This window comes from Adelges cooleyi, unplaced genomic scaffold (genome assembly GCF_023614345.1).
Source record: "Adelges cooleyi isolate 19-005CV unplaced genomic scaffold, UGA_ACOO_1.1 ACOO_flye_CR_arks_rails_tigmint_CR_PRNA_30, whole genome shotgun sequence".
In the NCBI taxonomy this organism is placed as follows: domain Eukaryota; kingdom Metazoa; phylum Arthropoda; class Insecta; order Hemiptera; family Adelgidae; genus Adelges; species Adelges cooleyi.
The window spans coordinates 10,019,380-10,042,313 of record NW_026095971.1 but is presented as its reverse complement, the minus strand read 5'-3'; the positions used below and the strand labels follow the sequence as shown (position 1 = coordinate 10,042,313).

Below are 22,934 nucleotides of genomic sequence, written 5' to 3'. Positions count from 1 at the left end.
CTACCCATTCATCTATTCCACATTTCCACCACTCATAATTATAATAATTATTATAATATATTAACTCACCGTAAACTCATGTGCGTGAAGTAACAGACGCTCGCAGTGCTGCCACGTTGAATTTTATATAATATATGTGTTGCACTTGTGTGATTTGATATAATTGCAATTATTTGTATTTACAAGTATTTCACAAAATATATAGATAAAATAAACTACAACTTTATCTATATTTGTGAAGTATTTATTTACAATTTCCGTCTAAAATATGTTCAGTGTTTCATTTGACAGCTGAATGTTTGTGGTTTGTAATTCAGCTAATTCCGTGTTTGGTAAAAATAAAATAATGATTTTAAATATTGCACCTATTTTTTTCATACATATATTATCTTAAAATTAGCTTTATTCTCCTATAAAACGTTTTCCATAGTAATTTTTTAAATTAAAAATAACAAGACTTGTTATAGACTTAGTATAAAAATATATTTCAAAAAATTCGCAGTCATACACTAGTTTTACTCCTTTCAGAGTAAAAAAAAAAAATGTATTACCCATTAAGAATAATATTAACACATAATATTATAATCTATAAACATATTTTAAATTACGTTATATGTAAAAAAATTATGTTCCCAAAATTATTTTCAATATTTACATTGAAGTAGTATATACCTTCTTATTAAATCATTTTTTATAGTAGGTATAATATAATTAACAAGTATTATTAATATGATCTAGTTATATATAATCTAATATATGTATAAATGTATAGCGTTTTAAATTGTAATCTATTTTTTAGTATAAACAAAATAGTTATTATACAGTCATTGAATACAATAATGTTTTATCAAGCCATTGCTGATAGTAAGATATATTTGAGTAAACGCCTGGGCTATTTGCTCTTCCACAGCCATAGCCCCAGCTTGTAATGCCCATAACTGTTTCACCTTAAACACAACATACATAATTTAAATAATTTTTAAAAATCGATTGTAATTTATTTCACTATAATACTTAGTATAATTTGTTTGTACAGTTTTAATTGACATACTCAATTTGTTTGCTTGAAAATTAGAAAGAAGGATTTGTTAAATACTATTTTATGTTAAGTAAAATAATGAGCAATGAAAAATCTAGACTAATGACATAAATTAACATATTTTTGTCTTTAGTCTTACCAGAATCAGTATTGCAAACTAGTGGACCACCGGAATCACCTTGACATGCATCTACTCCACCATCTAAATTTCCTGCACAAAACATCCCATCACTTATGGTCAACTTACCATAAACATAATCTGCTTTACAAATTTTTGGCTCAATTATTGGTACTGTGGCCCATCTTAGAGTTTTAGCAAAACCTGCATAATAAATTTTATATTATTAATCTTAAGTATAACTTAAATTTCCAAATCATAACTAGTAAGGATAAATACTTGAACCAATAGATCCATCAGATCCCCAGCCTGTTATAGTACAGTTCAAATTATGCTTTAATTTTGTATTTTTTGATGGTAAACATACAGGTTGTACATATTGGTTAAATTGTATGCCGTTTGTTTTTAATTTTATGACTGCTATGTCATTGTTTAATTTTATACTTCCTTCCTCAAATTGTTCATGATTATATATTTCATCAATATAAAAGTCTTGTTCTGAATCTTCTTTTAACTATAAAAATAATTGACTTGTTTCAATATAAATAAATAATTATGTGTACAACTTATATCACACATACATCTATATCATAGTCCCCAACTCGTACATAATACGCATCTTTATCTAAATCTCGCACACAGTGAGCTGCTGTTAATATATGAAATTTGGAAATTATCACTGCTCCACATACATGTTCCATTTGTCCTGCTGGTGTATTTGATCGTATGCTAGCCTACATTAGTACATAAATAATTTATATTCTGTAAGCATTAATTATTAGGTAGCTAACAAACACTTACTTGCCAAGGATGGGATCCTCTTTCAGAAGTAAAACCTGATGATATCCTCTTTTGTATCACATTTATTTGCAAGGATATGGTTTTTTTGCCACACTGAGTAGGTAAGTATTCCTTCGAAGTCTTTACATTGTGTGATGCATTTTTGGGAGATATATTATCGTCCTTCTTCAAAGTAACAACATGTGGTTATAAATAGAAATTGAAATAGAGAATTATAATATTAAGATTTATTTACTTTCTTCCTATCTAAATGGCATATTACAGATACATCTTCATCATGTTTACAATTATGTTGACCCCATTTGGCATGAAAACAGTGTTCTATAGATGTTTCATTACCTAGACATCGTACCTGATCTAACCAAATTTGTCCTAGGCCCGGTCCAAATGCAGCATCTTTTTTAAACTACAAAGTAATCAAAATATAATTTATAGAAAAATTTAAAATGTATTGTTGCACTTACTTCTGCATGGCCCTTGTAACCTAAATGATTACAAATTACAAATGCCTCCTTTGTGCCAAAATCATCATCACACACAGTTCCCCATATACCATACTGACGAACTTCAACTCTACCTTCGAGGCCAGCTCGACGTTCATTACCGCCAACTAATCGAATTTCTAAAGGAGACTATTTTAAAGTAAAAAATAAAAATAATTTAGATTGTCAAGAACGTCGTCATTTTTGGAAATCATATGAATAAATAAATACTAAAAACGATTTGAAATATTTTTTTAAGGATATAAAATTTACATTAAAACGATGGCATTAAATGTTAGACCAAATGCCAGCGTTTTAATTAACTTAAAAAATAAAAAAACAACTAATTGAAATAAATACGTTATAATTATATTTTCGATTATAGTTTTCAAATACAATAATAAAATTAAAACAGTTAAAACAACAATCTAAAACCCTGGCATAGGATTTAACAAACTAATAAAATAATTAATATGATAGTAAGTAAATATGTTATGCATGCAATGCTTTTTTCTTTTGAGGTATTTTCTGAACATATTTTTTTGGAGGTTTCATTGTAGTACTTTTGTTGGAATTTGGAGTTGTAGAAGTAGTTACACTCACATTGCATCTTTGAGGAGATTCATCTGATCCATCAGTACAGTCTGTAAACGAATCACATATAAACCTCATGGGTATACATTCTCCTGATTTACATTCAAATTCTTCACTGGAACAATTTTTTCCACCAGCTGTTCTACATATCACACCAGCAGACTATAAAATAAGATTTTAATATTAAATATGTATAGATTATTATATATAGTATATGTAATATGTATGTGTATTTTTCACATATTTAAAATAGTTGAAAAGTTACCTCTTGAGCATTACAGTCATGAATTCCCCATTCCTTAAATTGACAAGAGTACAACGACTTTTCGTCCCCTCGACATTCAAGGTCATCCAATACAAATCTTGTTTTGTTAGGTATTCCAAAAAAAGAATTTGACTTAACTGACACAGAAGACGGAAATCCTAATTCTCGACATATAACATCAGCTTCACGCATATCAAATTTATCGTCACAAATCACGCCCCATTCACCAAGAACTAAATACACAAAGTTAGATTAAATTATCAAATAAAATAATGAAATAATAACAAAATCAAATAGTTATTCACCTTTAACTTCAACACGACCTTCATTAGTAGAATTACCACCAGCTAATCTAATTTCATATCCCATCATTTTTTTAGCGCTAGTGCAATTTCTTTCATCACTACGATCACCACAATCATTATGTCCATCGCATTCCTAATAAATATTTAAAACACTAAGCTATAGTTTATATTGAATATAAAAATAAATACAGTTATTTTAATATTTAAAGCATAATAAATGTACATATCATACTAAAATTGTTGTAGATTAATAATTTTTGTGATATTGATACATTTTTAATCATGGACTGATTTATTTATAAGATGCACAGTTCCATAGATCAAAAATCTTTCACAAATGTACTTTTTAAAGACAAAACTTCAAAAAATCTTTTATAAATACTACCAAAACATAATTATTATTAAAAATATTTATTATATATAGTAAATCTACAACAAAACAATAGATATAGAATTTTTTTTTTTTTTAGAATAAATAGGTTAATTATAATGGGTATCTAAAATCATTAAGTAAGAAAAGAGAGAAAATCATAAAAAGTAAAATAAAGAGAAACTAAAAGTTTTTACAGTCAAAACAGTTAGTATGTCTTAAATTTTAAGATGAAAATACTTTAAGAATGCCAGTACAGTGGAGTCAGGACACAGTGGGGATGGACCATATTGAAATGGGAGAGGTCATAGATTTGTCGGATTTTTTTTAATTGATAAAGTGATAAAATCACTTTAAAATTTTGATGTGTATCCATTGATATATTAAAAATCATTGTCAATAATGTGCTTAAAATAGTATTTTTAGTATTAGGGTTGATTATCTGTCTACAATAATTTATTGCCGTAGTTGCCTATTTATCATAAATAACAACAATATGAAAATAATTTTCGTATACCTGGCAGATTCACACATAGCAGCTAGAAGCTGACTACCGGTCAAAGTGTAATTTTCCCCTATTTTTTAGTTTTTCCATAATAAGAAAAAAGTTTAACTACAGGTTTTTGAAAAAATTGTATATATATAGATCCATTCTACATAGACCCCATTCTAGATCTACCTTCGGTCTAATTTTGAGACCTATAACCCACCCTTACTTCATTTAAAAAAAACGAAATAATGAAAAAGTTTCAACCTATTTTGGGGAAAAGGGTTTATGATATTTGTTTGGGTTGTCAACGTTTATCAGTAGTACTATGTCTTAAGAATATTCTATACAAATTTAAAACTAATTGGACTATTTTTAAAAAAGTTATGGAGCGCCATAATTTTAAAGACAATACTTTCTCAGCTACGCATTAAAGCTAAAAACTTATATCGATTTTTAAGACAAACCTTTTGTTTGTCAATACAATTTCCATTATCACAAACAAATTTCCCTAAACATTCTGGGTTATTAGCTTCATAATAGTCCCAATCTTTATGTGGCTCCAAAGATAAAGTATCATTTTGCACCCCATCACTTAGTACACATGTTTGATCAACTTCACTAAAAATAGTAATAAAACATTTTTAATTAATATTATTATAATAATTATAATATATAATTTACTTATGAAACTATAATTATACATTTATATACAGACCAGACATTTGTCTACAAATTTCTCCTACTACATTACACATACATTTTTAAAAGAATACTCCACTTTGAAATATATATTGCCATTAACTTTGATTATTAAATATCAACCTACATATTTAATTATTTTTATTTTATTAACGTGAAAATTTGATGGTCAAAATAATGATTTATAATAAAAATGGTTATTGGATAATATTTCTTAAATTTGTAACAGAGCAACACACCAACAATCATACCACGCGGCCGTACCGAGTAGGGAACACGACGACAACAAAAAATCGACCGATGGGATTGCGAGGTTCTTATGAAAAAAGCATAAATACCGACCACAATCCCCAAATCAGCACAGTCGTCTTTAAACCATCTGGGTATCATTATACACTGGATCAATTGGAAGTCGACACATCTTCAATCAACCACCAACATCTCAACACTCAACCACCAGCAGTAGCCACAGTAGCCCCAGCAGCAGCTGAACCGGCAGTAACCGTGCCAACGACAGCAACGACGACTCTCACAGCTCCACCGACGGATACAACGACGGACTACAACCCACTTAGAAAACCGTTCTTTTTAGGACAAACATACAGTCACTTATTTGAGTTGCGCTCTCCTCCCGGTGACTCGAGTCCGTAGGCGCTTATTCAAGCTGCCCTACGTTCCGGCTAGTCACCCTACCATATCCCCAACACCTTTGTACTCCCGGTAGGATAAACAAACCGTGATAACGAACATCAGCTGTGTTATTGCATTCACGATACACCGAAGCACCCGCAACCCGTCAAATTAAAGAGTCACAGTTTTAAAAATGACAAATTGAAAAAATTAGGGAAATTTTAGAATTTTTACTGTGATAACTTATTCTAGAGCATATTAACAGCTTTTTAGTGTTTAGGCTATAATCTCTTAATTTTACCTTTAATTAATTTCAAAATAGTAATTACTATTAAAAACTAGTTATTCACAAATTCATATGTTTTTGTTATTATAATAAAAAATGTGCTATTGTAAAACTGTTTTATAATAACAAGTTCTAACACAAGATTTCCATTTAAAAGTCATAAATTTATGTGTGTAAAACTGGTGCATATAAATGGGCACACATTAACATTGAGAGGTATACAAACATTTTGATTTAGAATACCTCACAAACAGAGTTCAAAATCTCATCTAATTCTTACACAAATAACAAGGATAATTTAAAAAAAGATATTTCCATCCAATATTGTATGGAGCCAATTAAAAAAAAAATTTTTGATCTACCAGACAGGGTATTATTTTATTATTATTTAAGAACATAACTATATACTTAATTTGAAGTACATCATTTTTTATTTTAGTTGAAATTTGTTTTGCTTAATACAATACCTATGTGAAAATGATCGGCAAACAAAGCCATCTGCCAAAGTGCAACGATTAGCACAAGTGTAAACTGTTGTGTGTAACCATTTTTCAACTTCATGATTTTGTAAACGAGCTTCCGGAGTTTTTGAAAAATTATCCAAAGTGTTGGAACAGTTTTTTTCATCATTGCCATTGCTACAATCCTAATAAGTAAAAATGCATTATTTATTACTACTATTGTCTATTTTTTCTTACAATTTAAATATTATATTATAAAATAAAATCATCGGCATATTATAACACCTTGGCATTTAAGCATATAGGACTTTCTTAATATGGTATGACATTAAATATTTGCCATAAGATACAAATAGTGAAATTGACCTTTTTAGACTTAAGGTATAGCGATTATACATTGAAAATTTAAGATAGTTAGCTAAGAAAATAAAAATTTAGTTTTATTATTTAATTATAGTAAAGTTAAGTATAGTATTAAACTATAAAAATATTACTATTACTATTTTTACAAAGCGTAGGTATATCAACATTGTTTATCAATGCTATTTTATACTTACTGCTTGATTATCACAGACCCATGCATGATTAATACACTCATTTGGCTGACATTCAAAAAAGTTTGCATCACATTTTGTCTTTTGATTTATAACACCTACTAAAATTAAGTTTTAATTTATTATGATAAGTATATATAACAACCTGTCCGAACCCGGTGTTGCCAGGGCTGAGTAAAATAATTAAAAATAAGATAAAAAAAACTCAGTACTCGAGGTTGTATATTGTAGAGCTTTAGCATCTACATCTCGGTTTTTTTTTTTTAACTACATATCCTGTATGAAAAGTAGCACTGTCGTCAGTTCTTACGAAGACTAGCACTGTTCACAGATTCTTACGAAAAGTAGCACGGTTCAAGTTCTTACAAAGACTAGCATCGTTGGGCTATTTTTGTTCCTATTGTTGCAAACGGTGCTAGTTTTCGTAAGAAATTTGCAAACGGTACTACTTTTTGTAAGGTCATTGCCAATGGTGATAGTTTTCGTAAGAAGCCTCGAGCAGTGTTAGTTTTTGCTAGAACTTAAACAGTGCTACTTTTCGTACGGGGCGTCAGTATATACATTACATTATATGGATTATGTTCCCCTCTTACCGAAGGGTACCAGTCCCAGTCCCAGATCCAGTTTCAATATTTAATAGCATTCCCAGAATCGGCCTATTCCTTTAGTCCTCACCTACCATTTGCTCGAGTACTGTGGTTACTATGGTTACAAACAAAGTGTTTATATTGGGTTAGCAACGAAAAATATTTCGTATTTAAAGTAAAAAATTAGTGTTTCAGGCCATCCTTAGAGGTGGAATTTTCGAAAAGTACTATTTCAATTACTTTCGCGGGAGTGTATTCAACAACTTACTAAAGTTTCATGGCGATCGGATGAATGGTGTACGTGTACTAATGCATAAAGGACACACACACACACATTCATTTTTATATATATATATTATTAAAACTTGAATGGGGTATTATTATTATATTTACACTATTTACACGCCTTGCAGTTACTCCCATTTGGATATCTTGACTGGTAGTCTACGGGAGAACGCGGTATGAGCAACATCGAACCAGAGCTCTGAAGATGGAACAAGCAAGTGTTTCAAAACGTTGGCGAACCAGTCAAGATATTCAAGGCGTAACCACAAGGCGTGTAAATAGTTATAATTATATTTACTTTAATTAAAAAATATAAATACTACCACTTATTGATTTAGAAGCTGTATTACAGGTAGTAATATCACAAAATTCACTTCGAACTAGTCCTACTGATGATTGCACATAACACCAAGGTTGTAAGTCAGTCCCATCGGGATTTCTGCATTTGTTATGCTTAGTCAACATTGATCTTCTAGTTTTTTCAGAAACTCTATATTTCATTGCTGCCAAAACGGTAGCATCATCCCATGATAAACACTTGTTACCAGAAGCAGTTGTATTAGCAGAACCATTATAGTCAGAACCAGCACCATTTATACAACCTAAAAGGTGTACATATTTAGTTATACAATAAAAATTGAAATATTTAGAATACTAGCTAAACATTAGTTATAAAAACAGTTATTTAATTATTTACAATATACATACCAATATCATCTGCATTTCTTTCACAAACATAAGATAAACGTTCTGTTTTGGTTCCACAATCTATAGCTTCCCAATGATAATATTCAGAATCGCATAATTTTGTACTGTTCGGATTTGATGGACAAGGAAATGATTTTTGTAAAACAATACACAAAGCACGATTTGATTTTATTACAGGAGAACCAGGTTTTTTAAACTCCCAACCTGTATAAATGTATAAATTAATTAAAATAAATTATAAAACATTTTAGCATAGGTACTCCTTTTAAAATAATGTATACTTACCAGGCCACCAATTTTGGTACACAAATGCATTATTTGTTCCTTCCCATATCCATATAGGATTTCCTAAAACCGACACACCAACTCCTGAAGTTAATATAGGACCTTCAGATTTTTGTCTAAGTAACCATTCAGACACAAAATCATTTTCTCTCTGAAAAAAATAATTAGTTTTTAAAGTATACTACATTTTGCAAAACTACAGTATCAATAAACAATATCTACCTGTGAGCTGATATCTAAAAGCGATCCTCCTCTTTTTTGACAATGTTCTAATGCTTCAACTTTGCTGAAACCTATATCTTGAGGGCCTTTATTAAGTTTTTCCGATACTGGAACAAACAACTTATAGCACTTGTCATCGTATGTTACTTCTTCAGGTTGACATCGAGATCCTGAATTAATACGGCATTTTATCCATACAGCATCCCTTTCTACATTGCAGGTTTTATCTAAAAATTATAAATTTAAGCATAACAATACAATAATTTTTTATTTTAAATTATATAGTGAAGTAGCACACATTGACATTGTTATAATTGTTACTTATATTAAAATCTTGTTATTTAGTAGTGGTGGGACTATTCGAATAAAAAAAATTCGAATATTCGAATACTTTATTCGCACGTTATTCGAATAACGAATATTCGAATATTTTATCGTTTTCTTTGCAGAATTAACTAGATTTAAAAAAAAAATAATTAAGAGACAACTAAGGTGTCCTTGATCAATTTTTAATAATTTTTTAACAAAATAAATATAATTATAACGAATTATTCTTTTGACAAAATAAATATTATTACTTATTACAACCAATAAGATTTTAACAATTTATATAGATATATAAATTTAAAAAAACATAAATTTTACAAAATATTCGAATTATTCGAATAATAAAAAAATTTGATTCGGGGTCTCAGCTCTATTATTTAGTCATATAATCATATCGATTTTATATTGTACGTTTTCCCGTTATGTAATGTTAGTTTAATTATTTAAATTAAATGTATTTATTCATTAAAGAACAATTTTTGTTCTAAAATTACGTTATACATTCATTTGTAAAACATATATAAATTACCATTTTGTAGTTTACAATTGTGAAATACACTTTCTTGACCATTGCATGACACTTTTGTAACTCCTATAATTCTTAATAATTTAGTAGGATTATCCGTGGTCACTGTTAAGCCTTGCCACGTTTGTTCAGCTCCTCTAAACCAACAAAATATAAGTGTTTGTTACTAATTTGTCAATAGCTAGTACACTAAGTAACAGAAAATAGCTTATTTTGATTATCTTTTTTTAATATATACTATAAATACCTATTAAATCCAAGTTGTCTACAAACAATATCAGCTTTATCGATTGTCCATGAATTAGGTTCATCACAAACTACACCCCATTGGAAAGGTTTTTCCTGTACTTGTAAAAATCCTTCAAAATGTTTTAATCCTCCTCTCAATCTAATTGATTGAGTACTATTGGGTTTTAAATCTATTCTAACTGAAACATTATTTTCTACTTTTTTGCTAACATCATTATTAGGGGTGTGTATAATAGAAGTATTTGATAAATGATTGTCTAGTAAATCAATAGAAGATGGATTCCTTAATATTTTAAGCTGCCTATTTTCAGCTGGTAATGTCTCTAATACTGCTTGGTTTTCTGGATTTTCTGTTTGGGGTAAAGAATCACCGTTAATAGCTTCTTGATCAAAGATTCCTCTTACGTCTAAATCTGGATTATAGTTGTTTATCTCGGCTGTGGTGGTAGTTTCAATTATTCTGTTACATTGAACATTATAGGGGTGATCACATACTGATATTGTAGGATTAAACAATGTTCCTGGGCCACAATCCATTACAAATGTTCTGCCATTTGCACAACTTAAAAACTTTGAACAGTCATTCGGATGTAGTTGAATACCATTAAACCCATTTTGGCATTTAATTTTAGTAGAATCAGTTGATGGAATATCCTGTGATGACGAAAATTTTTTATCTGAAAATCTAGTTGAAAATTCGTTTTGATTGGTATATTGTTCTCCATTACTTTCATTAAACAATAATTTGCCATTAGAAGACCTATTATTAACAGCGTCTTTATTGAGGGGAGATTTTTGCAATAGTTGTTGCTCTAGTTCTGTAACATTTGGTACAATTATTCGAAACTGATTAGTTGCAGTTTTTGAGTTCCCATTTACTTGTCCATCATACACGTGTGAAAACCCACGTTGCTGTTCAAATGTATTAGGTTGAGGATTTACCGGATAAACATTTGAATTATCATTGAATCGTCTATTATTAGAAGTTAAATGTAAGGGTTGATATTGATCAACAGGCTCAAATTTGTTTGACTGAACATATCCAGAATCAGTTTTGGAATTGAATTTTTTGTTGGAAGATAATTCATGGTCTGGCAATTGTTCAATTGGTTCAAATTGAGTGGATGGTTGATAATCAGAATTGGGTAAGCCTTTGTTATAATTATGAGCGTTAAATAACGGTACTTTCTGATTATAACCGTGACTGTTATGTTCCTCAATTATTGGATCATAACCATCATTATGAACTACTTGCTGTTGGTTTCCTAAATCAAAACTAGATGCTGGTTCTAAAAGTTGACTTTCAGGTACAGGGTTAATTAATGATTCTTTTTCATAAACATGGGAGTATGCATTTTGAGTAGATCCTTGTTTTCCTTTAAGCTGGTTACGCATCCAAGAATTTGGACTCAACTGTGCAGGATTTGTATACTCATTATTAAAATTATTGTTTCTTTGAGTGGGATATGATAATTCTTTTGGAAATGAAAAACGTACTTTATTTTGAGGCTGATTATATTTTTCTTCTCTAAATATATTTTTATTTTCATATTGTTTATTACTTTCAGGATTATTAGATGAACCAATATTATTTTGATGCCCAATTGAAATAGGATTCTGATTGGTAAATTGGCTATTTGAGAGGTCTGAATTAGGTATTGATTGCCCTTGACTAGTAAATTGATTGTTATTTAATCTTGATGGCTTTTGTTGTAATGAAGCAAGATAATTGATGTTACTGTTCAATGGTTCAGTATTAGTTGGATTATTTGAATTTAACACTTGACCGTCATAAATATTTTTAGAATTAAGGTTTGTTTTATAATTTACAAATGGCTGTGTGGATCCTGAAGAGTCTTGGCTTCGATTATATCCATTTACAACAAAATCTGAACCATATAGCGGTGTTCCACCTCCAGCTCGTTTTCCATAGTCTAATGGTACATTTGTATCATTGTTGTGGGAAATTCCTCTATTCATAGACTGAGTGTTGGTTTCAAAATGTTGGTCGGGGTTTTTATTTAAAGTCAAAGAATCAACTTTAGACGGATTTCCATTTAAACATCGCACTTTGGAAGGAAAATCACATTCTAAAGTTTCAGGATTAAATAAAGTACCTGGACTACAAGATTGAATAAAACCTCGGCCTTTAAAGCAATTAAGAAATTTTCGACAATCCAGGGTAACAGGGAAAATGCCAGTTGTTTTTGAAGGACAGTTTTCACCATCCCATAATGGTGGCTCTGCAGAATTCTAAAATTAAAAAATATTAAAATAAAACAAAAAGTACAATTCCCGGTAAAGTGGAATAGGTATAGTGAGGACAGAGCAAATTGGGTCAGGGTAAGTCATAGATTTACTGAAATGTTCATAATCAAAAGTGATAAAATCACTTTCATATAAACGCTTTGATAGGTGGTACAAATATAAATATTGATAAAAGTATTGTAAAAGCTATAATGTGCTCAATGTATTTTTAGTATTTAAGTGTGACACTACATAGGAATGATTGTCTGTCTAATAATTTGATACCATTGTCCCATATATATATGAGGTCAAAAGGGAAAGGGAACCTTTATTGTCGTGAGAATTGAAATCACAGGCGAGGCCAAAACATCGATTAGGGTTGAAAACATTTTTAAGAAAACAAAATTATATTATCTTCTTAAAGGCATTTTATTTTTGGTTAAGTTTTATTTCTCAAGTATATAAAATATCTAAAAATTGGCATAATTTCAAAATTTTAAAGCGTTTTTCTCAAAAAACCCATTTTTTGAATATAAATTCAAACAAATATAACTCAGAAAATTCTCAAAAAGGAAAACAGTTTTTGTCTCAAAATGTTCAAAATTTGGAATAGCCAATAAGTTAAAATTTGATTTTTGTGACAAGAGGTCCCTTTTTGCCTCACATATTGTAATTAACAACATAATAAACTATTTTTCAGATATCTGTTGAGTGTTGATTCACTCTTACATATCAACCTAGAAATTTGTTACTAAGTATAATTTACCTCTTTTTATTTTGTGTTTCCTTAATAAAAAAAAAAGTTTGGCAACTGATTAAAGGAATTTGTATTACAGCCCCATTATAGACCTACCTTCAATCTAATTTTCAAACCTTAGGTATAATACTACAGATAAAAAAGTCAAATAAAGAATAAATTTATACCTCTGAAGTGGAAGGGGTGATGAACTAGTTAAATAATATTTTTTTATAATAAAGTACCTTTGAGGTACATGATGAAATCGATCCTGTGTTTTAAAAGATATTGTGGGTCCAAACACAAAAAAAAAATGTAAAACCTTTTAAGCTCTGTATCAAAACTAATATCAACTAGCTTTTAATACTTTTACATGATTCTACAAATTTGATATTTTGTACTAGAAGGCATGAGGATTTTTAACTTACCACAGCTTCATCTTTATTGTTAATGTAAAAATACAATTTTTTGGGGTATATCTTTTTAAAATTTTAGACTCCAAAAGGCCCTTTAGGTACCAGGACAACTGTGAGCAACATTATAAAATTACCTCATTTTCTTCTACAATTGATATTCATAACCTAACATTTCTTAATTTTTATTTTATTTTTTTATTCAAATACTACTGTATTTACTGTACAAAAGCAAAAATATCATTAGCTTACAATGAGGCCACTTCATGAGGGCGTGAGTTAAATTTCTAGTCACTATCCTCCAAAATTATACTAACCTTTTAGAAATTAGAATGAATGTGTACAAACAAGAGTCTAGCAAAAAAAATTATCTACAATAAATTTAGATTTATTACTATTTACTTCACAACATTATTGACATAACTGTACCTCATTGTTAATACTCGAAGATGGTATGTTATGTTCATGAATCGATGAAGTTAAATGTTTTTGGTATTGTTTATTAGTCCCTTTGAACTCGTTACTTTGTCCGCCATTATAATTTTCATTAAAAGCAGCCCAATTCAACTTTTCTTCTATTGGTGTTGGTTTTGTTACAATATTTATATTTTTGACAATCTATAATTTTTAGTTAATTTAATTTTTTTTTTAATATATGTTCAAAAAAAAGTATTATACTTAAATATACAAATACTTACACATAATACATCATATTCTAACAATAAAAAAAAAAATAAAATATGTGGACTCTTCATGTTGCTGTATAAATTCAACTAAAAGTGTATGAACTAGTAATATATTTTATTATAAAATAAACGATTTACTTATCTAAGGTCAAAGTATAAAGTTTAAACTGATTCACATGAAAAACAAAGTAATTCTACAAAATAAAATCTACCTATATATATTAAAATGTTAGCCTTGATTTGTATATCATGTTAATATTAGATAACCCATTCTCATTTTGCAATACCTTCCATTAATATTATTTATTTTATGAAAGGAAAAACATAACTACACATAAACAATTGATATATTAATGGGATCAAAATAATTATTTAGCAATTTTTATACTAGATTTAGTTTTATCTATTATATATTTATATGGGTTTTCATGGTTATATGGTGTTCTAGGAATTCCAAGCCATTTACGCAGTTGTGGAGACAACAAAATAACATTCTGAGATAATCCATAAATACTTGATGTAGTCCAATATAAGCTGACACCCTAAACATTTACAGAATTACCAATTTGAGTGTAATAAATCATAAACAAGAATTATAATAAATAATAGTATTTACGGATGGTAAGAAATATGAAATAGGTAACATAAAGAGAGTAATGCTTCGAAATATATTGGTAACTATTGCCTGTTTTCGTGTGAGTTCTTTATTTCGAGCATGTGTTTGAATCTATAAGCAAATCATTTTATATACTTATTAGATACTTTTATAATTTATTTAAAAAAATGTTTAATGTATCAACATTACCTGAATAATTAAGAGATTAGAAAGACACAAAATCAAAGGTAAACACATAGTTGGATCAATATCTGTTAAATTTGTAAACCATAAAATACCACCTTCCGTTAATTCAGTAAATCTAATAAGAGCTGTAAAAAATAAACTGATAAATCACTAGTTTTTAAAAACTGTTGTTAATAATAATGTTACCATCATTGCTTGGAGGTAGCATTAATGTCAGATTACGAATAGCTATTGACATACAAATCCACAATGGGAGTTGTATCCAAACTACAATTGTTGATTTTGCAGGATGACAATTCTCTCGTATAATTAATTCATTCCAGTATTTTTTTAACTAAAAACAATATAAATAATTTTTAATTATAAAAAAAAAATGAATTCTCATCAGTGGTAGTTATGATCTATATAGCTCCATTATTGAAGACTACAATTAACAACACATTACATTTAGATGAGTAAGTCCATTTTTTTTATGATTATCTCTTTTACTGCTAGGAACTATAACATAAACACCTGTCCTGATCATAAAAAAATGCCGATCAAAACTTACGAAATTATAACTAAATTAATAATTATAGACTATGAACCCCCAAACTCGCGCAGAACCATTTATTAGGATACATAAAGTAATGAAATTAGTAATATCAACAACTTATTTTATTATCATATTTAAAAAAATAAAACAAACTGAGTTAATAATGCCTTATAAATACTTCTTTAATGTAATGAAAATAAAAAAAAGGAACAATTATAGTTATGTACATTCAACTTGCTTCTTTGTAAACAAATTATAATGTTGCTAGTATGACCATTGGTTCCAAGGAGACTCTATAAATCTATTCAGAATAAGAACAGTCCGCGCGGCCAACTGATTTTCGTCAGTAGGTGAGAGGTTTCTCCCACCAAGTCGAGGAGCGCGATGCAATGCTTCGGAACAAACCACGCCCATGCGCAACCCGGACCGATCTTATTCTGAATAGAGTATAGTCTTCCGAGTACCTGGTCAAAAGCTTTTTAGCTGTTCTACCAAGTGTTGCATAGATAGTAGAATTATGTTTCAAAACCTTGCTGCTGACTAATAACATTGCTAATAATATTAAACTAAATAATAACTGACTAATAATATTGCTCCCATAACATATCTTCGGCTGATTTTATGAAAAAGTGATGATGCCTTATTGTGTAATCCATCTAAATATTTTTTTTTTTTTTAAAGGTAGACTTTAAATTTGATTAAACGGTTATTTCATCGTAAATAATCTAAATTTTGAAAATCAAAGCTCTTTTGCATGTGTTTGAGCAAAATAAAAAATATAGCTCCTTGCGCTTTAAAATCGTTTTTAAGTTTAGGTAGACAAACACGTAGGTAACCATTTAAAATCATAAGTTTGTGTATATTAAACTGATGCAAAAAAATAAGCTTATAACAACAGTGAGTGGGAATCAAATTTTGATTCAAAATATTTCACAAACAAAGTCAAAACAAATAAACAAATAACAAAAAATTCCACATATTAGGTTGGTTATAAAAAATTATGTTTGTATCTGGATTTTAAAACGCCAGGTGCGGTAGTTTTGTGCTTATGTTAAAATGTATTAATATTAAATTCATAAGTAGATAGTTTTAAAACGTGGCAAACAAAAAAATAAAACAAGTTTTTCGAATTGGAGCGATATGGAAGCCACTGCCTTTCTTACACTTAGTTAAATGCACGACATTATTAAGAACTAGACAAAGTATCAACCCTTAGTTGTTAAAATATACTAATATTAAACAAAAATAGTCTTACAGCTTTATTATAAACTCTTCGTGCTTTTATTTCTGGCCATTTATGCAATTTTATAGCTTTGGTTACTTCTTGTTGTATTTCTTTAACGGTGGGTTGAAATTCGATAGAAAGATTTTCAAGTTTTGCGTTATTGTAATGCTATATAACAAAAAAGTAATAGTTTGTAAATTAGTTATTCATAAACTATCGTTAACATGAGAGAATAGAAGAGCCAACCTCATTTTCGGTACATTTTGGAAAATGGGCTTAAAATTTTGTAACTTTCCATAAGCTACAAAGCTTTTAAAAATACTTCATATCTTAATCAATTTTTGTTCTAAGAGTCCTTTTTTCAAACAAATGAACTTTAATGGATACCTTTAATGTAAGATCTTGTGTTTTGTATGCTGATTGTTAGTTTTAAGTTATAAATCCCCAGGGAATCCTCTAGTTAATAAGAGACGCCCGCTTCATCAGTAATAGTGAGCAGCTGTGGTCATCCACCAGTTACACAATAGAAGCATGTACGACTGCTGTCTCCGAAGGCGGACTCGAGCCCCCAAGGGACTTCCATCAAAAATGAAATTCAACAAATTATTAGCAGAACTACATACAGCAACAGACGAAGCTATCAAATGGCTGAATGCATTAGACATGAACATTTTATAATTCCACTACTAACCTTGACGTTGTTTCATTTAATTTTCGACTTATTATTTAATTCATACTTTAATTATTTAAATATTTATATATATATATATATATATATATTGCATTCAGTGAGGTCATAGAAAAAACTCCTAAAGGATATAAAAAAAGCTTATCTGATACTACTCTCCAAACAGTCACCACCCTAATAAGTCCAAAACATTAATGAGACTTCTGGCTCACCCTTCAAAGTAACAAAAAAAAAATAAGAAAGTAGGCATGAATTAGAGAAAGACACATATATTAATTTATTGTAACAAAAAAATTAATATACAGTGTTATATTTAACCTAACCGTGTTAACAAATTACTGTTTTTTACACAGCTTGCCGCAAATGGATAGTTCAATGATGTTGTGTACGGCAAGGGCACTGCTGGTGTGTCGCACAATGATTATTTTCAAATTAATAAAGTACTTTTGAACTAGAGGAGTCCGCTGATCTCAAATTTAATTAGTAATCAGTGTAAAAAAAAGCACTACAAGATGGCTAAATAAAAATCGCAAAATAAAAGGTACTTGGTAAAGTGCATTTATATCGTATATATTTACACATATTAAGGGGTGTTATAATTTACACATTGAGTTTCCTAATTAAATTTTTTCAAAAATGTACTGACGTTTTAGCACGAGGTGCAGAAATATTACATACAAATTTTTTAACAAATTAACATTTCTTAAGCTGTATACATTTTCTGCACAAAAGAAATACATTTTAAGATATATTTATTACTGCTACTTTTTTAAATAAAATTATGGTGTAAATCTAATTTAAGTCCAATCAATTTTTTTTTCTTCAGTTTTTTTAAAAATCTAAAAAAAAATGTTATTTGTATTTATATTGGTACTAACTTGATAAATTGTTAATGGTAATGTAATAACCAATCGCAAAGTTACCGCACTGAGTATTATTGAAGCCCACCAAGATGTCCCAGTTAATTCATGAAGAGAAATTACATAGTTTTGAGCATATGCCACTGGCGTAGAATTTGATAATACTATAAACCAAGATGGATATGATACTGAAGCAACAGTCCTTTTTAAAAATAGTAAATTGTTATTACTAGTAGGTAGTGAATTTAATGCCGAATAGTTTCCAGAATAACTTAAAAAACGATAACTGTTGAAACATCGATAACTTATTAGGCGAACGCATAACATTTTCACAAAATAGAACGAAAATAGTAATTACTATTAATTTAATACAAATAATAATTAATACTGTAACTAATAATAGTAAACTTTAAAGCTAGTAACAGGTAACTACTACCCATTATCATTCAAAATTAATAAATGATAAGCATTAAGCACATGGACCTAAACCATAGACCACTGAACTCAATATATGGAACGCGTATTCAGATTGAAAAATGACCCCACGTGGGAGGCAGCTATTTTGTGTACATCTTTATAATAATAAAACGTTACTGGTAGTCTTTATAATAATAATAATAATAATAATAATAATTAATAATTATAATTATTATTATTATAATAATAAAACGTTACTGGTAGGCTATTCGGTTTTTCCAGGGTGCGTTCGGCGACTGTTCGTTTCTTCCACGGCCAGATATACGGTTTCATAGCCGCCGCGGATTTCGTCTGGGCCATTGATAACGGTGCACCGCGTGCGCCGGTCGTGTTGTTTATCTCCGAACGGATAAACGTCAAACGTGTTTTAAATATTAACGGAAAAAGTATTTTTTATGGTCAGTGTTTGCGGTTGGGTTTTGGAGTTGGAAAAGTAACGTTCTTTCGGTATGTATATATTACGTTTTTAATATTTCATCGTCGTCTAAATTTCTATTGAACTTATGACGTAGTCGTGTCTTAAAAAAATTGATATAACAAACGATTGATAAACACCGCTATGGCATGTGATAGTAGTGGTATATTATTTTTTCGTTGTATATATTTGTAATTACCTACCTACTTATTTTCTATGTATGTGCATATTTTGTTTTAGGCTGTTCCCAATGGGTATACCTACTCTGCGACACTTTTGTTTACCGGTAAGCGTTAATATTCTATCTATCTACTCTGTATTTGAATACGACAAATACTACAATTACTAATTATTATTATTGTTATACTTTTAAAGGCGTTGTGGAAGTTCTGTCGTCTCATGAAGTCCACAATTGATTTTCCTGCGGCCGTCTAAAAATCTCTGCGGTTAAGGTTAGGCATCTCTTCTTAAATCCATTTAATTTACCCATGTATTTGTATATAATAATATTTGCACAATGATTAGATACTTTGTTAATGAGTAAAACATTATACATTTGTTTTATAATTTAAATAACACCTGGGGCTAATTTTGTGTGCTTAAAATTTATGTACAATAATTAACATAAAATATTGCCTTCAGACATATTATTTTAGCGTTCAACATTCTGTATTGTTAGACCGTTTTTTAAAGGAGTTTATTGTATAGGTTCTTTTTTTTTAGTTGCTGTTGGTGTATAACTAAATAATACACATAATCTTTATAATAATAATAATATTGTCAAATCATTTTTATTGGAACTAATTTTCATTTAATACGTTGTTAATATTATAATATCTGAGGCACGTCAACATTTCATTATTTATAGAAGTATTCGCTCCACCCTAAAAAATTTGCTATTGCTATTTTTTTATTTATTGATAATACATAATGAAAAATAAAATTATTTTAAAATTAAATTATTATGATTTAACTTTCCATATCTAAACACTTAAAAGTTAATATAAGGGTGTGTCTTAATTTTAGTCAGTTATTGTTGTAGGCAATTAAATTTAATATATAAATAATAAACACCAATTTTAATAATTAAATTAAACTCTTATATTTATAAATTAATTTATATATGTAGTGCTCTAACCTAACTAATATCGATCAATTAATATCACTTTAATTTCAACGGTTAGGTTAGGTTATTAATTGATCAGAATTTTTGTTTCAGTAGTTATTCATTTTGATGTTGATTGACGGATAGTTTGCTTTCTAATGTTACCACTTGATTTTTCTACTTTCGATTCACCAATTTGAGAAGACTGTTAATCGGTGATGCGATACAAGCAAAATATTTTGACCGTTGGAAGCGACCAGTATTGGTATGTCTAATTACATTCTTATACATAAACAACATATTATATTAACTACATACGCATATATTTAACTTTTTACAGTGTCTATTGATTTCCATGCCTGCCAAAAAATGATAAGAATGTCAAATTGGATGCAAGATCACTTTGTTGATGTTACAAACTCATTTAGCAAATTATAAAACTAATAACTTATTTACATTTTTAACTGCCAATTTTAAAATAATTGTATGATTGTTGATGTAAAATATTTCAAGATGCATTTTCAATACTTTTTTGTAATGTAATTCGAATATTACACTTTGGTTAGATTAGATTAACTTATAATTTGTGCTATTTATTCTATTATAACTAATTTGTACCATTGATGATTAAACTCTAATTCTAATTCTAAACATACAATACCAAATACTGACATAGATATAATTTCTCAACAGATTACGATTCTAATGACCAATATCTAGACATATAATATAGTATAGGTACTACACTTAAACAAGTTTTGTTTCGCATAACACCATACCACACATTTAGCCGACCGACCTCTAAACATTTCTTTCTGTTTTATACCATTGCTTACCAAGCCCGTGAAGTAAGCAACACCAGATACTTGATTTTCAACATGTCATTCAAATAAAAAAAAATTTAAATTGATATTACATAATGAACAAGATTGTGCGTTCATAAAAACGTTATAAAAATATAATTATTTTGACATTTTTAATTATGATCATTTAGTAGGATGAACTGTTAGTTAGCTATCTAAAAAAATATCGATTTGTGGATTTAAATATATAGATTAAAAAATATGAATCTGAATAAGTATAAAATATAATTATTATAATAAATAGTAATAAAACTATAGTAGAGCAATTGCCAATAAATCCAAAAGATCTACATTAATCAATGAATGTTATTTGTAAAAATGAATAAGAACAACAGTATTTTATAATTATATGTGCCGCGGTATATTATATAGACACAAAATACAAACAATTATTGGTTATGCAAATATCATCCCTAGAACACAATGTAGAGAATATATCTCTGCTTCGTCCCTGGCAATTGCAATTATGGTTGGGCTTGAATTACACGGTTGTCGGAGACACTTAATTAGGGTTTATTAAAATAATTAATATCCACCTTACACAAGCGATGCTTATTTTTCGGTGGAAAATTAAAATAATCGGAAAAATATATCTATTGGTATGTACTGTGGCGTACTTACTGGGGGGGAGGTCGGGTTCAAACCCTCCCCCACCCCGAGAGCCAAAACAAAAAAAATGTGAATAAGTAATATATCATAGGTATTTATTGTATAATTGTTACTCTCTGAAGTAATTTAGAACTTGAAGTAAATAAATATAATAATTTAATAATTATATTTTAAGTGTTAAGGGAAAGGTGGGGGAATTGCGGCCACCTAAGCAAGAATTAAAATATCCTTGGAACTATAAGTCCAGAAATTTGGCTATTTCTTGAAATCGAACTATCGAGTTTTTTTTCAGAAAAAATATTCCAATGTAATTTATAATTATTTTTTGATGGAAAAAAAGTTGGTTATCATTTTGAAACATCTGGTTAGGTAATAGGTAGTATTATGTTTTTACAACCCTCCCCCCCCCAGAGCAAGATAAGTCCCTTTAGTTACCTTTAGTTAAGCTTAACCTTGTAAAAATGTCTAGTTTCACTTGGGGTTTTTAAGGAACTGCATTTTTTTAAAGAAATGTTCGTGCAATTATTCTTTAGATCTTCAAGTACTATAAACTCAATTTGAAAAAACTTCTCTGGTGCTTAAAATTCGATATATGAGGGGGGGGGGGGTTGAACTGAGATATTACTCAGTACAACATTGATAAAAAAAAACATTAAAAAATGGAGTAGTTCTTAAAATATTACGCATTTCTTGTACAACAATAGTACTAAAAAATAATATTGAACAGAATTTGTATACATGACAGCAGTAGTCAAAGGGTTAAAATACTGGGTGATTCTTTTAACGCCCTACATTAGTTTACTCTTAAAATAATTGCAAATGTGTAGTGGTTATTTTTGAAAAACATTTTGATTATACTATATTACTATATAAAACAATATTTAAATTTTTATCTTTTGTAGTACTTTCTAGAGCTTTATCAACTTTTGAAACTTAAATGGTAACGTAAATATATTTTTAACTTTTTAAATTAACAATAATTTGCTGAAG

General features: G+C 28.9%; 3 protein-coding genes and 1 long non-coding RNA gene across 10 annotated transcripts; 2 read left to right on the top strand and 2 right to left on the bottom strand.

Moving 5' to 3' along the window:
* Window positions 1-216: 216 nt before the first annotated feature.
* On the top strand, window positions 217-6,070 carry LOC126838847 (uncharacterized). The gene is made up of 2 exons (XM_050573599.1): window positions 217-332; window positions 5,393-6,070. Exons 1-2 carry the CDS (start codon window positions 296-298, stop codon window positions 5,812-5,814), a joined length of 459 nt encoding a protein of 152 aa, XP_050429556.1. The 5' UTR covers window positions 217-295; the 3' UTR covers window positions 5,815-6,070.
* On the bottom strand, window positions 705-14,546 carry LOC126838845 (uncharacterized). Of its 4 annotated transcripts, XM_050573595.1 has the most exons (22): window positions 14,378-14,546; window positions 14,109-14,297; window positions 11,781-12,536; window positions 10,282-11,696; window positions 10,038-10,171; window positions 9,182-9,408; window positions 8,960-9,110; window positions 8,675-8,878; window positions 8,290-8,568; window positions 7,098-7,195; window positions 6,547-6,725; window positions 4,929-5,082; window positions 3,605-3,737; window positions 3,300-3,532; window positions 3,044-3,196; window positions 2,423-2,590; window positions 2,194-2,364; window positions 1,959-2,123; window positions 1,739-1,891; window positions 1,437-1,671; window positions 1,179-1,361; window positions 705-947 (listed from the first exon to the last, which is right to left on the bottom strand). In XM_050573595.1, exons 1-22 carry the CDS (start codon window positions 14,432-14,434, stop codon window positions 817-819), a joined length of 5,568 nt encoding a protein of 1,855 aa, XP_050429552.1. In that variant the 5' UTR covers window positions 14,435-14,546; the 3' UTR covers window positions 705-816. The 4 variants fall into 4 exon arrangements, with proteins under 4 accessions (XP_050429552.1, XP_050429549.1, XP_050429550.1 ...); XM_050573592.1 differs by having other exon boundaries at window positions 10,282-12,536; XM_050573593.1 differs by having other exon boundaries at window positions 1,959-2,120; window positions 10,282-12,536.
* LOC126838846 (cytochrome c oxidase assembly protein COX18, mitochondrial) lies at window positions 14,462-19,267 on the bottom strand. 3 transcript variants are annotated; one of them, XM_050573597.1, is made up of 7 exons: window positions 18,706-18,930; window positions 18,494-18,639; window positions 16,958-17,095; window positions 15,354-15,501; window positions 15,171-15,292; window positions 14,982-15,092; window positions 14,462-14,907 (listed from the first exon to the last, which is right to left on the bottom strand). In XM_050573597.1, exons 1-7 carry the CDS (start codon window positions 18,800-18,802, stop codon window positions 14,734-14,736), a joined length of 936 nt encoding a protein of 311 aa, XP_050429554.1. In that variant the 5' UTR covers window positions 18,803-18,930; the 3' UTR covers window positions 14,462-14,733. The 3 variants fall into 3 exon arrangements, with proteins under 3 accessions (XP_050429554.1, XP_050429555.1, XP_050429553.1); XM_050573598.1 differs by lacking the exons at window positions 18,494-18,639; window positions 18,706-18,930 and adding an exon at window positions 19,151-19,267; XM_050573596.1 differs by having other exon boundaries at window positions 18,494-18,930.
* On the top strand, window positions 19,216-21,069 carry LOC126838848 (uncharacterized). 2 transcript variants are annotated; one of them, XR_007685736.1, is made up of 5 exons: window positions 19,216-19,399; window positions 19,608-19,653; window positions 19,743-19,819; window positions 20,587-20,737; window positions 20,813-21,069. It is a non-coding gene; the product is annotated as an uncharacterized LOC126838848 (long non-coding RNA). The 2 variants fall into 2 exon arrangements; XR_007685735.1 differs by having other exon boundaries at window positions 19,223-19,399; window positions 20,590-20,737; window positions 20,813-21,062.
* Window positions 21,070-22,934: the final 1,865 nt, after the last annotated feature.